At 46.3% G+C, this 15,079-nt stretch overlaps 1 protein-coding gene across 1 annotated transcript; it reads left to right on the forward strand.

Moving 5' to 3' along the window:
* The first annotated feature begins 2,767 nt into the window (after window positions 1-2,767).
* On the forward strand, window positions 2,768-9,489 carry LOC146199903 (xaa-Arg dipeptidase-like). The gene is made up of 6 exons (XM_084592225.1): window positions 2,768-2,975; window positions 4,132-4,301; window positions 5,199-5,348; window positions 5,761-5,893; window positions 6,573-6,818; window positions 9,206-9,489. Exons 1-6 carry the CDS (start codon window positions 2,771-2,773, stop codon window positions 9,487-9,489), a joined length of 1,188 nt encoding a protein of 395 aa, XP_084448351.1. The 5' UTR covers window positions 2,768-2,770.
* Window positions 9,490-15,079: the final 5,590 nt, after the last annotated feature.

The following is a 15,079-nucleotide window of genomic DNA, read 5'->3' on the forward strand; positions in this document are numbered from 1 at the left end:
TCTTCATGTGCTCGTAATTTCTCCATGTCAGTGCAATGATAGCTACAGCAGTGTTTAGGTTTTTGCTCGGAAAGTTTGAAATCTGTCTACATCTCGTAACACTGCCCTAGTTCGGTTTCGTTTGTGCGTCTAAGTTTCGTTTGTGCGTCTTGCGCCGATCGTATAACGCCGTGAATGCTTTGCGTGTCCACCTACCACATTTGCCATGGTGATTACAAATTGTTCGATTAAAACTTGGATAAACACGCCGAAGAGCCGGTACGTGCTTGGACACAGATGGACGAGCACAGCAAGGCACATAGTGACCTTTCACCCGTACGTGACGTAGTATGTATTTTACGTCGCCTCATTTCAAGAAGAGAACTTCAGTTCACGCGCAAATTTTGTATAAAAGACGCGCAAAAATGCAGTCGGGCATTTACACACTTTCTTATCGCTTGGGTGAACCCTAACTGATTACAAGCGAGGCCGAATGTTCATTGCATGATTATGCGTGAGAGCTCTCTCAAGCATCCGTTAGTTTACTTTTTTGCCTAATAATTCGCCATTGCTGCTGCGAGCAGGTCCCGATGAACGTGATGCTTGGTCTCTCCGGAGATCGCACTCCATGCACGCGTATGCCGGCGAGCAAGCTTCCTTTAACGCACTTCGCCTACTTTGCCATTACTGTTGTGAGCTGGTCGCTCTAGACGTCTCTGCGACCAGTTTTCAGCAGCAATGGCAAAGTAGGCGAAATATTACATTAATGGTAGCTCACTCGCAACATACGCGCGTACGGCGTGCGATCTCCGGGGAGCCCACATGAACCTTCACCCCTTCCAGAGTGTATTTGGAGGCGCACGGCTGTGCGAACGACCCCTCCCCTCGCTCCAAAATTGGTTCGGTCCATAGTTGGGCCTATAAACTGTACGGCGTAACTGAAGGAGGAATTAGCGCTAACGCTGTAATTCGTGGCCTTGGAAGGTATAAGAAGTTTCCGCCCCGGGCCTAAAAGTGCATGTCATTTTAGATTGCTAAGGGTGCACACCACCACGATGAACACTGCTTTCGGACGTGGAGAAATTTGGAGCCACGGACAAACCGGCAGAAATTCGCAAAACGTAAGGGGTAAGAGCTTATGCTCTTAAATATAAAATGGCAGGGTGCGGGGCCATACCGATGGTGTTGATCGAGGACGAAGGTGTGCACCGATGCAGGTGATCAAGGATGCTGTTCCACTTCCGTTTCCTCCCTTCACATACCGCGTCGGCAGGTGTCCATGCATCAGTGTTACGATACCGCAACCTCCCTAGACATGGTAGATGCTGTTCCTATGCGATAGATTCTTGTTTACGATTTGCGGAATAAGGTACCTTGGCGAAAGTAATCTTTAGGGTTAGCGCCTTAAAATACTAGCCGGTATTTATATCCTTCTTTACAATTTTCACATAAATTGTAATCGGAAGAACGGTTCGTTTCTTATGCAATAGCAACCTGTTCCAGTGGCTCAGAGGTTAGGGCGTTCGACTGCTGTACCCAAAGACGCGGGCTCGAATCGCTGCTGCTGTGGCTTTGTGGTTGGAGCCTTCGATTGGTGAACCCGAGGGCGTGGAATAAAATTGTGTCCACTCCGACCGCTTTTCGATGGAGAAATAGTGGTTGATCCTGGCCCTGATGAGGCCGTCATTGCACCCGTCACCGTTTCGTTGGTGGACGATTGTTGTTGCGGCGCGCGTCTTCTCTCCCTCTTCTTTTTCTTTCTTCTCTACTTTCTCCCTTCTGTCCGCACGAGGCAGCATAATTTTATTTTAATCAGAGGCAGCGGAGGTGGCTCAGCTAGCCCCGTCGGGGTGGTGCAGTGGTAAGACGCCCGACTACTGTGCCGGAGTACCCGGGTTCCGACCCGACTTCGGCGGCTTCGTTTCGATGGAGGCGAAACGAAGAGGCGTCCGGGTGCTGTGCAATGTCAGCGCACGTTAAAGATCCCCAGGTGGTCGAAATTACTCCGTAGCCCTCCACTACGGCCTCTCTTTCTCTCTTTCCCCTTTCACTCCCATCTTGCTCCCTTCCCTTACGGCGTGGTTGAGGTGTTCACAGAAAACAAGTGAGACAGTTACCGCGCCTTTTCCTTCCTATAAATCAATCAATCACCAGGTGGCTCAGCTACAGAACCAGTAGCAGGCCCGAATATTTTTTTACTTCTTCTTATAGCAACAACAACAACGAAAAGTAAGGAGGCCGTGTGCTGTGCGACATCAGTGCACGTGAGAGAATCCAGGTGCACGAAATTTCCGTAGCTCTTCCCTATGGCGACTCTCATATCCTGAGTGGCTTTTGGGACGTTAAACCTAAAATGCCAATCTTGTGCTACAGGATTAGAGGCCCCAACGCAGCAAAAATGCAGTGTGCGGCATAGTTGAAGTATTGTATGAGAGTGTTAGGTATGTTATCACTGAATGATGACGTCGTGAAGTAATGGCTGAAAATGGCAGCTGCGCTTGGTTGTGTGTCGACGTATCTACATCGCTCCAATTATCAGGTTGGAATAGAATCACGATCCACTCTGCTTGTGGTTGCACTAGGGGAAAATCACCCCTAAAGTGAGTGAATGATCGGGAAGTATATCACTAAAGATCGAGGTCTGGCGGCCATACGGCTGAGAGCAATGACCGAGCATAACAAGACCAGGGAGTAGATTTTTGAGAATTTACTGATATACAGCGCGTATTGAAATTAACGTGACTTAAATGTTCTCCTGTTTTTCTTTAAAGCGATGCGTTTCGCCCCACAGATGGACGCCCAGGAAGTCGTCGATACAGCACTGGCGAGCAGAAGGGATGCATTGCATGCTGTTGGCTGCTTTTTATGGGAGAACCCCGAGACTTGCTTTGAAGAGCACAAGGCGCACGATGCCATTTGCGGTTTCCTCGAAACTCAAAACTTCAAGGTGAAGAGGCACTGTGGCCTAGAGACGGCCTTCCGGGCTGAATACGGAGGTAATCAGAAGAATGCAGACGTGATCATATGTTTCAAACATTGACGAAGCGCTAGCAAGACATTCACAAGAACGGGGACAGGGAAAAGTTCTTACTGACAACGGATCCTTTATTGAAGGGAAGCACACAATATATAGGCACACGGTGGCGACGCTAGTCAGAGGCAGCAAACTTGGCAATGTGAGAAGACCATAAAACCGATAAAGGAAAACGAGCATAAAACTGATAATACCTTTATGATCACATGAAAAGGTTAAAAACGATGGTTCGGAAAACACACAGATCTATGGCACGTTGTGTATAGGGTCAGATGAACATGAAGACCGCCACAAAAAAAAAATAATAATAAACTGACAATCACAAAAGCTTATCAGACAAACTACTAAATTGAAAAGTACTTCAAGCACCTCACCAAAAACATATCTTGGGTTTCAACTCATCAGGTATGCGCATTTTTGCGGTTCTAAATTCATGCACGAAGTTCAACTGCGCCCTTCTAAAAAAGGGAACTCACTCTAATATAGCACTTTGGGCGGATCGCTGAAAGATCAGTTGTCAGTAAGCGCTTGTCCGTGTCCCCTTTCTTGTGAATATCTTGTTAGCGCTTCGTCCATTTTTGAAATGTTGATCATATGTATTTAAATTAGGTATACATAAGGTATAAGGATGCTCGATATTGTTTCTGGTAGACTCGAAGCTAATCACCAGCTAAAACACCGCCCTAGGCGTGTTTTAGGCATGCAGTTTTACGCATATCGCATGTTTCAAAAATATTGCCCCAGGCAGATATTTTGCAGCTTTCTTATGGAAGGGAGTGGTGAGTTCGCACATAGAGACAAATTAATTCGTAATGGTTATTCTGACCATTATTATGAGGCATTGACCTTGATCTTGACTTTGAAATGAGCTTACATTATTATACGTGAGGGAGGAATCCAGTTGGCAAAGGGAGAATATTGTGGCGATCCCTCTCGATTACGAAGTAATCATTTTTCGTATGCTCAATCTTTGTTCCTATTCGCATTGTGCCAGCCTGTACATATGCATTTGTGTATTGATCGTACAAATACTGTGTTACGCCTAAAAATGCTTGAATAAAGAGAGCCAGTGGCTTTAGAGAAGCGTCATTATACTTGTGCACATCGACGAATTGCAGTGGGACCCTCTCCCGTCGTAGCCCTCTTGTGCGAATACGACGCTCTTCCCGGCCTGGGCCATGCATGCGGACACAACCTAATTGCCGAGAGTGCGCTCGCCGCAGCCGTCGCAGTTCGGGATCTTATGAAGGCTCACAGCCGGTCGTGTGGTACAAAACTGCAAGGCAAAGTGAGTAGGCCATCGCCTCCTTGTAGATTGGCGTTACAACAGTTATTCGCTTGAGACAGCGAGGACGTGTCTCTCATATACGCTCTGCATTTTAGTTTGCACCGCAGAAACTCCATACGCTACACTTGCGTTCAAATTTAAATCTTTCAAAATGCTAATATACTACATAGATAATTCGCGCAATATAGTATCAAAATATCCACAAGTCAGTTGGTTATATAAATATGCTAGCTATGGAGTCTTTCTGAACCTTTGCCATGCTTGACCATGCCGGTATGAATACTCTGGCGATAAGGTACTAATAAGCTCTCTATAAAGAGTTAAGTTTTCATAGTTTCGGACTTAGTATCTCGTATGAGCTTTCATTCGGAAACAGTTAAATAAAATAGGGTATGCACATTTACCTGCCGACACACAATGACCAGTCCAGCTTTCATGGGCAGCGCACTTCAAACGGGAGGTAACTGTGTAATATATTACGCTACTGCTATCAAAATATAAGTAGCATCAACTAAATGTACGACGTTTAGCAAAATACTCGCTTTAAATGGTGCTCTTCTTTCGCCACGCATAGTTAAAACTGTCATAAAAAATATACTGTAGAAAACTGTATTCTCGTGGAGGGAAAGGTCAGTGGATACACTGACTGTTGCGAACTTATGGTGCATTCTTACAAACTCCGCCAATAAAATGCGTTGATGCACTATTTGACGTTCAAACATGACCATCTGCAGAATCCCCTGGTATATAAGTATTCGTGTTTGCTTTTGCTTTTTTATTCAGACACTAAGAACGTGAATTTTAAATATCTCTTCAGTTTTTGAGAAGCCCACAGAAAATGAAACAGTATTACTAAGCCAACCAAGAACTTATTTGCACTACGATCGCATGACACAGATTGTGGTGCTGGGCACGCCCGCCGAGGAAGGCGGCATGGGCAAGGAACTTCTCCTGCGAGCAGGCTGCTTCGATGATGCAGACGCAGCCCTGATGGAACATCCTGAGAGGAAGAACGTCCTCCGAATTGCATTGTCAGCCAGATACGGCGTGAGTTCTGCATTCTTACGCTGGAGAATCTACCAAAAAGTGGGAGTTTCTGGGGAAGCCTCAGAAAATCGGCCTTTGGCTAGCAATCTGGATTAGAATTGATATTAGGCGCGATAGCGGTGTTTTTTTTTTTTTTCCAGCTCAAGTCCTGCATTGCAGTTTTGCCGATGTTCACCTTCTGCAATCTTTGTTACCCACTTTCCGGTATTTATTTCCCACACAAGAGAAGGTATTACAATTATATGCAATTCCTTCTCTAGAAGCCGCAGCAGCAGAACGATAGCTCTAGCACCATTTTCTAGGAAAGCAGCAACAAACTGCAAATGAGCGCGGACTGCAAAACAAAAAAGCAAATTGTTGATGTCGCACAAATGTTTCTTGGTAATTACGTGCAATTAAAATTTTTGGTCAGATCAACGCTGTCTTCGAGCGTACCGACGACCTTGATCCTGGGGAGCAACCCAGTGCCTTGGATGCCGCCGTTCTCGCCTACTGCAACATCTCTGTACTGCGGGCCCGTCTGGACACAAACTGCAAAGTGCACGGTAACACTTGCCCAATAGGATTTCTTGTCCAATATGCTATAAATGGTAGTGTTCAATAGAAAAGCATACACCTAAAATAGATTGTTTACAAACATTTTGTAGAATGTATTGCCATAGCCGCCTCAAGCTAAGACCTCGTTTATATGAAGGGCCGTTAGCAGAAAAGAATTGCAGGTGCCTAATTTTGAGTTAGAATTTTGTTCAGTCTCATACCGCATAAACAGACCTGTACAACTGTGGTTAGTTTCTTTACCGAGAAGAACTACTGAGCATGCTTGACACCGCATTGTGTTGTCTAGCCAGCGGCCCATTCGCAAATCTACCTAGTCGAGTACTCACTTCCAACTTTAGCTGATGTACAGTGGCCAACACGTTCTATTCTCGGTATTCGTTATTAATTATATGAACTATTCATGGACTACTAATCAATTAAATTTGGCCGGCGTGTCCTCAACTCATAAATTACAAATTGACTGAAATTATGGCTATAGATATCTTGAGCTCAGAACAATGTCAGGCACGTCAAGGAACTACATAGATACCTAAACTCTAACATTTATTAGCTCCATCTAGGTATCAGAGAAACCTCTTTCTTAAGACAAGTGATGCTGAAGAGATTCAGTACTGATTGTTGCAGTGCTCGTTTCGTATATAGTACGAATATTTTGCTTTTCCTCAGGCGTTTTGCTGCGTTCGGAGGCAGCGTCAAGTACCAAAGCTTACCGAAGCCATCTTCACTTCTGCGTGCGGGCGCATACCAGCGATGTGCTGCAGAAGGTTCAGCGCGATGTGGAGGCGTGCATGGAAGCGGCTGCCATGGCCACCGGCTGCACGGTCAGCATCGCAGAAAAAGGCATCTTCTGCAAACACAAGCACCACAACGAGCCTTTGATAAAAGTATTCCAACGGCGCGCCGAGCAACAAGGTAGGCCTATGGGGCACTCCATTGGCAGCACGGGAGCGAAAGTAATGAGCACTGAGAGGCAGAGCTCATGAGAGGCAGAGCAGTCACACAACGGGAGTGTAACTGTCTACTTTCCCAATGAAACGATCCCTGCTCTCTGAGAGCAGGCGCTGCGGCGAAGGTGCACCAGTGACCGGATCGTTCACCTTTCCGGCATCTTCTGTGGAAATCGAACGCCATGTGCACTCGGTATTCGGCGCCGCCATTTCGCACTCGCTCCCGAACAGAGGCTGAGATTTCTATGCCGAATCGCTGAGGCTCTCGCCTCTTTCATCGGCGACAATTTTGCGCTGACTATGACGACAACATCGGTCATCAGTTGCGATTGCTGCTGTACACACGGCGATTGGCAAAGGAGGATAAGACGCGTTTGCGTCATGTGACTTCTTTCGTACTCGGCCTTTCGCGCGGGTGCAGCTCTAACTGCTCTCGATGCGCTCGGAGTCGCCAAACTTCAGTTCAGCCTTTGTATCAAAGTGCTCCTGTTCCTGCTCGCCCAATTTAAATGCAGCTACTTTAGGAAAAGCAAATTTAGGATGCTTTTAAATGCTCCTCTTCTGCCAATGCAACGCGACATTAATTAAGGCGTTCTAATTTACAGGAGCTTGTGGAAGCTGGTCATGCATTTGCGACACATGCTTAGCGACTTTTTGTCCTGTCCGTATGTGAAAGCCCGCCCCACATATATATTAAGCGCTGCTTAACCGAGCCGTACAAAAATATCTCCGCCGCCTAGGAGTAGGACGTTTGACTCAAAATGGAGTGTCATGAAAGGCTGGATTCTGATCTCACCCTCGCATTTGAAAAAGGAGGAACGAGCAGGCAGCTCCTGCTAAATCGCCCATGTCATGTGGTCGCATGACGACAACCATATGCCACTCTAGCCGCCAACTACTTCACCCTACCTGCCTTAGCCATGACCGTGATTTTTCGCTTCCAAACCTGACGACAGATTTTCAGAAGAACAACGGTTTAAACGCTATCGTGCTAAATTGCAGCTTCAAACCCGAATGGTTTCGTATTCCTCCTTATGGAGGCTCATGTGGCCATATCGTCTTTTTAACACCATTGCTTTGAAGGCCCTCTCGTCGGGAAAATATTGCGTCGCTGAGAGCGCTAAACCACAACGCATGCCTCTGGTAGTTGATAGTTTCCAAGTGGCGTGGCCATGTATTTATTGGTTGCTTGTCAGTAGTGCAACTACACGAGATCACAAGGCCTGGCAGCATTGGCAGGAGCTGCCAACCTTGTGTCTCCTTTGAGATGGGAAGAAAACTCTTCAGGACGCTGCTCCTAAACACGAGCATGTTTGCAATATTTAATTAAAGCGTGACAATAAATATAATTTTATGTGGTCTTTCACATAATGTTGTTTCCCTACAGCTGCATGCCAGTGGGGATGTGTGGAATGGAAAAGACACAAAGCAAAGAATTGATGCTTATTCCAGAAGCAAGATGCACGCACGCGAGCAAGGATGTACGCGACGCATCAACGCTCTTGAGTTATACTCTAAAAATTGAGCTTAAGTGCCCCCTGAAGTTTTCTGTAATGCAATTGTTGCCATGTCTAGTACTAGGGTATTTATTGCAACTTAAGGCTGCAAAGCGAGCAATGACTACTTTCGAAATATATATATATATATATATATATATATATATATATATATATATATATATATATATATATATATATATATATATATATATATATATATGTGTGTGTGTGTGTGTGCGTGTGCGTGTGCGTGTGCGTGTGCGTGTGCGTGTGCGTGTGCGTGTGCGTGTGTGTGTGTGTGTGTGTGTGTGTGTGTGTGTGTGTGTGTGTGTGTGTGTGTGTGTGTGTGTGTGTGTGTGTGTGTGTGTGTGTGTGTGTGTGTGTGTGTGTGTGTGTGTGTGTGTGTGTGTGTGTGTGTGTGTCACAGTGATAACGGTTCTGCAAAAGCAATAACGAAGCTGTGAGCAAGGAATATTGAATCCAATGAAGATGCCCTCTGAACATGTGACGTTTCAGTAAACAACTTTTCATTAAAACAGTACTTGTTAACTTTTTCGATCTAGAAGGAGTTGTAAGCGGGCGAGTGATGTGCTATGGCATTTTTAATGGTCGTAGTGGCAGTGTTCTGTTTTCACTAGCATTTGCTGAAAGAAAACAATCAAGCAATCTCTAGCTTACTTCGAAAAGCTCGTATATCTATTGTGCTGTGAAAGAAAATATATGAAGAAATATAGCATATCTACGATACGTGTGAGTGCGTATTATCAGCTTCCGACTGTGTACTCGTAATTTCTTGGTAAAGCGCCATGTCCAAGTTGACAAAAAATCGGCATAATGCCCCTTGTCTATGCAGGGATGTCGTTCGTTGACGCTGTGGATGGTCGCCCTGTTCCGACCGGCGCCACGTCGGACATTGGCAACGTGTCACACCGAGTGCCTACCATCCATCCTATGTACCGTGTAGAGTCTACAGCTATGAATCACACTGCCGAATACAGCCGCATCGCCGGCACGAGGCATTCCCAGGAGAGAGCTCTGGTCGTCGGGAAGGCACTGGCACTCACAGCCTATGACTTGCTTTGTGACCGGACCCTCCTCGAGACCGCCTGGGAACACCTACACCGCACACTTAAATAGCTTCCTTGCTGACCTTCATAATTACTATGATAAAGCGGAAATAAATAAGACGGAGAATCAGACTTGCGGAACAGTGTTCATTAAAGGTTGCAGAGAATGTATTCACTGTTTCATTCCTGAAGATAATTTGCAACATTATAGAGTGTCATCAGAGCTTGTGACACGAACTCTGTTATCCTGAGGCAATAAATATCGATTAAAAAAACTCTGTAGCTATAGCGGAATATATTGCGATATAAAACATTTGTAAAATTGATACGCTCAATGAAGTATTATGCGAAACAGCACTTCATTTTGAAAATGAAACATATAATTCCCCTTCATTGTCATTGGTTAATATGGGCATATCAGCTTCTTCTGTCGCAAAAAACTGAGCGCATCCTTCTTCCTTCGGTAGACGAAAACGAGACATTTTCATGTTCTACCCCCATTGGCATTGCAAAACGAAAGCCTTTAATGGCTCATTCTCACGGCGTCCGTCCGTCCGTTCTGATACTCGCTGCTTCCGTCCGTCTGTGTTTTGGAGGGTACGGACGCGTTCGCATGAGCCCCCGCTTTTCTCCCGCCCTCCCTTCAGCGCGGCACGGGTCGCCCAGGCCCACTCCGACTGCCCATCTCCGCCCAACATCTGTGGAGTGTGATCTGACTTTTCGTTCCCACCGGTGCAGTGATAGGTTGAATTGTTTTGGCCTTGTGCATCTCACCTTGCCTTTGTGCGGCTGGGGCATCGCCGGAGCCACTCAATCCACTAGGCCACAACCGCTCGAGGATTACGTTTACGCGAAATGGCCTCGGAGGAGCCTGTCGCGGGCCCCAGCGGAGCGCAAGGCCATCTATCTTTACCACCAAACGAAAACTTGGAGCCCGGCGAGGACACACAAGTCTACATTGCAGAAAACGAACTTCCCCTGCCATCGGCGAACTCCTCACTAGACTCCAGCGGATGGAAAACTGCTCTAAGCAGGCATCAAGCACGGAAGCTCCGGAAAAAAGCCCGGATCAAGAAGAACAGCCTAACGCAGGGAAGCGACAGCTCCCAGCATTCGCCAGATCATGGTGTCATTCAGTGTCATTCATGGCATACCAGACGACGTCACCCCGGCAGAACTACAGACCGGTTTACACACCCGTACACGCGGAGTTGAGGTACTCGAAGAGAGACGAATGGGAAAAACATCGTCGATGTTAATTACCTTCAGCGGGCCGACGATCCCCAAATTCGTATACCTTGAGGGCGCTGAATTGCTCTGCCGACTTTACCAACTAGCAAGGCAGTTCTGTTATGTATGCATGCAGTCGGGTCATCGCTCCGATGTGTGCCCAATGCCAGAACTGGCGGCCTGCAGCAGAACATGCGGTACACATAACCCTGCCGACGGACATCCGTGCCAACCGAAGAGTACCCTGTGCGGCGGAAACACGAAACCGGAAATAGAGCGAGCCCAAACCAATTTACACTGGCCAAACAGGCACTACCACCGGCTCCCTATACCTTCCGGAAACCACAACAACAGTTCAGGATAGATGAGAAGAAACACAAAACATGGACGTGACGCTGCTTTTATCAAGGACCACGAATCGCCCAACCGAAGCCAGAGCAGCAGCAGCCGCGGTGGCAGCGGAGGCAGCGAAACCAGCAGCGGCAGCAGCGGCAGCAGCGGCAGCAGCGGCAGCGGCGGCAGCGGCGGCGGCAGCGGCGGCGGCAGCGGCGGCGGCTGCAGCGGCAGCGGCGGCGGCGGCGGCAGCGGCGGCGGTTGCAACTTTCGTATCCAAAGATATTACCGTAGTGGAACACTGCCTTAAAGAAGTAAACATTGACTATAATTTCATAGCATTCATTCAACAAGACGGGCCGGAAAAGCACCTTCGTATTAAACGTCTATCATCCGCCACGAAAGTCTACAGCAGACTTTTTCAAGATTGTCCAAGACAAAGACACTTTCGCCTATTCACACGAAACGGTCATCTTAGGATATTTGAACGCTCCACACCGGGACTAGGGCTGCATCAGAAGCTCACCACGGGGAGCTGCAATGACTCGGACAAGAGGCATTTTCGGCTTAGAAATCATTACAGACCCGCTGTATCCAACAAGAGAGGGCAACAGTGTAAGTCGGGACTCCTGACAGACCTCACCATTATCAAGAACATTCACACTGCCACATGGACAAATCTTGGCGAAAATCTGGACAGTGATCACTAAATACTGAGCACCTCTATTTCAACCGCCAAAGTCTAACAGAAACTCGCAACAGCCCGTATCACGAACTGGCCCAAATATCGACAGCAAGCCACATCACAAGCACCCATTCACTCCATCAGTGACTGGTGTGACGCCGTGCGGCAAGCCCACAAGGAAGCCACAACGGTAGTACAATGCAACCCAGAGGTGCCAGCCATGGAAATACACCTCCTCAAACTCTGGGAGGCGACTGTCAGTCCGCAGATAGAAAATACGGCGCCTAAACCATGTTTTGAGACTACGCATCGCCGCAACTGCGGCAGAAGCCCAAAAGTACGCCGACAAGTTCTCCCAACGAAACTGGCAGGACTTCTGTGAATCCTTAAGGGGCACATTGGGTGGGAACCTCCAGCCCTTGGGCGATTCTCCGCAGCCTACTTGATCCCACAACCTCCAAATCTGTCTCAAATCGAACACTCAAAAAGATAACATATCTTTTCCTCGGATATGATGAAGCCCTGCAAGACACCCTAAAAGTCACATACATCAGCTTCTATGTCCCGCTGAACATGCTGCAGTACACAGGCGCGCAAATAAGAAAAACCTAGACACACCGATCACCACCGCCGAAGTCTACGCCGCTGCAAGATCAGCCACACACAATACAGCAGCTGGAGCAGACAAGATTACAAACGGAATGATTCATAACCTGAGCAAGGCACAGATTCGAGCACTCACGGCATACATAAATGTCACCCTGTGGGAAAAACGTTAAATACCAGCAGAATGGAAACACTCTGAGATAAAGTCATTCCCAAACCAGGAAAACCGCCTAGCATGGAGGCTTTAAGACCCATCCCTCTCACCTCCTGTCTGGGAAAACTGTACGAACGCGTCATACAAACGGCCTCCAAAATTTCATAGAAGATAACGACCTCTTCCCCCCACAATGATAAGTTTCCGGAAGAGCATCTCCACTCAAGACGCCTTTTTTCTCTTCAAAGAAGAAGTCCTCCAGGACATTCCACGAGGCAGGGAACACTGTACCATTTCTCTAGATTGAAAAGTTGCCTTCGACAATGTCTCCCATGACCCCATTCTTAGGGAGCTAAGCGTTATGTGATGCGGTACAAAGAATTTCAACTACATAAAGGCTTTTCTTACTGGCCGTAGAGCAAAAATTGGTATAGGCGAAGTGCGCTCCGGGACAGAACAGATGCCAAACAAAGCCACCCCCCCAAGGCTCAATTATTTCCCCACTACTTTTCAACATCGTCATGATCAGTATGGCCAGAAATCTTGAGGAAACCCCAAGAATTGGATGCACGATCTACGTAGATGATATCACCATCTGGACGACTCGAGGCACCCTTGCCACTAAAGAGGGAACCCTGCAAGCAGCGGCGACGTGGGTATAATCTCAAGTCGCCAAGTGCGGTCTCCGCTGCGTGCCGGAGAAGTCATAAATACTTCGCATACAGGAATATGCCTACAAGTCCCCGGGAACCATCGAGGTCCTACTCGAGGGCACCAAAATCAATGAGGTGCCGCTCAAACGTATACTAGGACTATGCATCCAAAGTGACAGGAGGGCAACACAAACCCTACAAAGCCTTCAAACCACATCTCATCAGGTTGCTCGCTTGATCAGGCGGGTGATGAAATGCTCAGTCATAGAAAGGACCCATTATATTACAAAATGTCGCACGGCTTAAAGATTATGAATATCTACTAAAAGCACTACATACGTACAACCTTGGTCAAATATCCACAAGCCAAAAACTTTTCTTGTCAGCCGCAAAATGAAGCCGTCACGAGCCATTCAAGACTAAAGGGCCGTTTAATAACGTGAGATAGATTCTTAATTTCTTTCCACGATATGAAATTATTTCATGGCGTTTAAAATGCCGTTTAACCTTTGTTGCTGTCGCTACGGCTTCATTTTGTGGCTTAGATGAAAATCCTTTGGCCTTAGACCTTTTCACCAAGGCTGTGCATATAAGCTGTAAGCGATGCTGCGCCGGTGCGCAATGGCGTATTTCGCCTCATTTCCAGCAGGTGTTTGTTTTTCTTATTGATCATTTGCCTGGGAACGGAACTGAGCCAGGACATAAAATATATAAAATTCCAGCACACGTCTATGCCTGCTGTGCCACTTAAGCGCAGATAATGTATTTTCAGAAGAATGAAATGAAATATCTGAACAAACTTTCTTTCGCTTCTGAAAAGCAGTATTTTCATTCCTTTTCGTAGCTTCCGGTTTCATTTCTTATGATAACAGCTTTTTAGTTATTTCTATTTACTGCGTTATTTCACATATATGCTCCAGGAGGATGCACTCACTCTTGATGTAAACTGCAAGATTACTGTTATACTTATGCAGCATATTTAAGCTGTTTTTTTGTACACCACCTTAAAGTTTCAGGAAGGTGCAATGACTAAAATTGTCATGAACGTAGGAATTCAAAACAGATTTTTTATCTGGTGCATCGCATTCCAAGTGTTAAAATTGTTACAATATTGTGTTTTTAATTACCACACTGTTGCACATTTGAAGTTATCGGCACCTTTAGGTAACGAATATTGACCGGAGAGGGGATAAAACCGTAATCATGGAATAAAAGTCTAATAGTAAAGTGTGTTTTCTTTCTGAATTCATGGCTAGGAGAAAAGCTGAGTGTCCAATGTCGCCACAATTACTCGTCTTTTACTGCGTCTATGTCTTTTTTCATTCGCTCAGAATAAGCGTGAATAACTAGCTCATTGAATCTTGTTACGCGAATCGACATTGCAGAAAGCCAAGCTCTGTATTCGACAAACTCACCTGTTGTCCCATAACTACTCGCCTAGCTTATAAGCTCGCGTTAGAAGGATCAGTTAGCAAGCGAGCCGTAGTGCCACTACGTGGCGCTTCCATGCCGGTCTCAGAGAGGTCTAGTGAAACGGCACCCATTGGTAACAGTAGAGAGGTTTTCTACCCTTTATAAGGAAGACAAAATATTACATACTGGTTAAGTGCAACGAATCGGATTCCAAGGAATTTCAAGCGTTGTATATGTGAGCAGAACGTTTGATGTGTGGCTGGGTGAGAATGTTTGCAGATACATGGGTTTGGAGCCGACAAGAAGTCCTGTTAAATAGAAAAATGAAGTGGGTGTTGTCAAGTTGTTGCGGCTGATGATAATTACGATCAGATGTGTTAGTTTAATCTAAGAAAAAGAAGTGTGAAATTTGTAAATCTTTTGCACGTCTAATATATTTGGACAACCTTTTAAATGAAGGAGCAGCTGAAAATAACAGAAGCGTGGAGATATGTAGGAGCGCATACGTTCTGAAATACACGTTTTCAGCCTGGAAGGTCGTAACACACGTGAAAATTGGTCCGCTCATGAATCCATTTTGTTGCTA

Source organism: Amblyomma maculatum, chromosome 2 (genome assembly GCF_055883805.1).
Source record: "Amblyomma maculatum isolate TAMU_Amacu chromosome 2, ASM5588380v1, whole genome shotgun sequence".
In the NCBI taxonomy this organism is placed as follows: Eukaryota; Metazoa; Arthropoda; class Arachnida; order Ixodida; family Ixodidae; genus Amblyomma; species Amblyomma maculatum.

Bases quoted from the DNA above. Each gene is read 5' to 3' on its own strand.
- LOC146199903 (XM_084592225.1), top strand. From the start codon at position 2,771: ATGGACGCCCAGGAAGTCGTCGATACAGCACTGGCGAGCAGAAGGGAT. The intron at 2,976-4,131 runs GTAATCAGAAGA...GACGAATTGCAG, and splicing joins CTTCCGGGCTGAATACGGAG to TGGGACCCTCTCCCGTCGTA. The intron at 5,894-6,572 runs GTAACACTTGCC...GCTTTTCCTCAG, and splicing joins CACAAACTGCAAAGTGCACG to GCGTTTTGCTGCGTTCGGAG.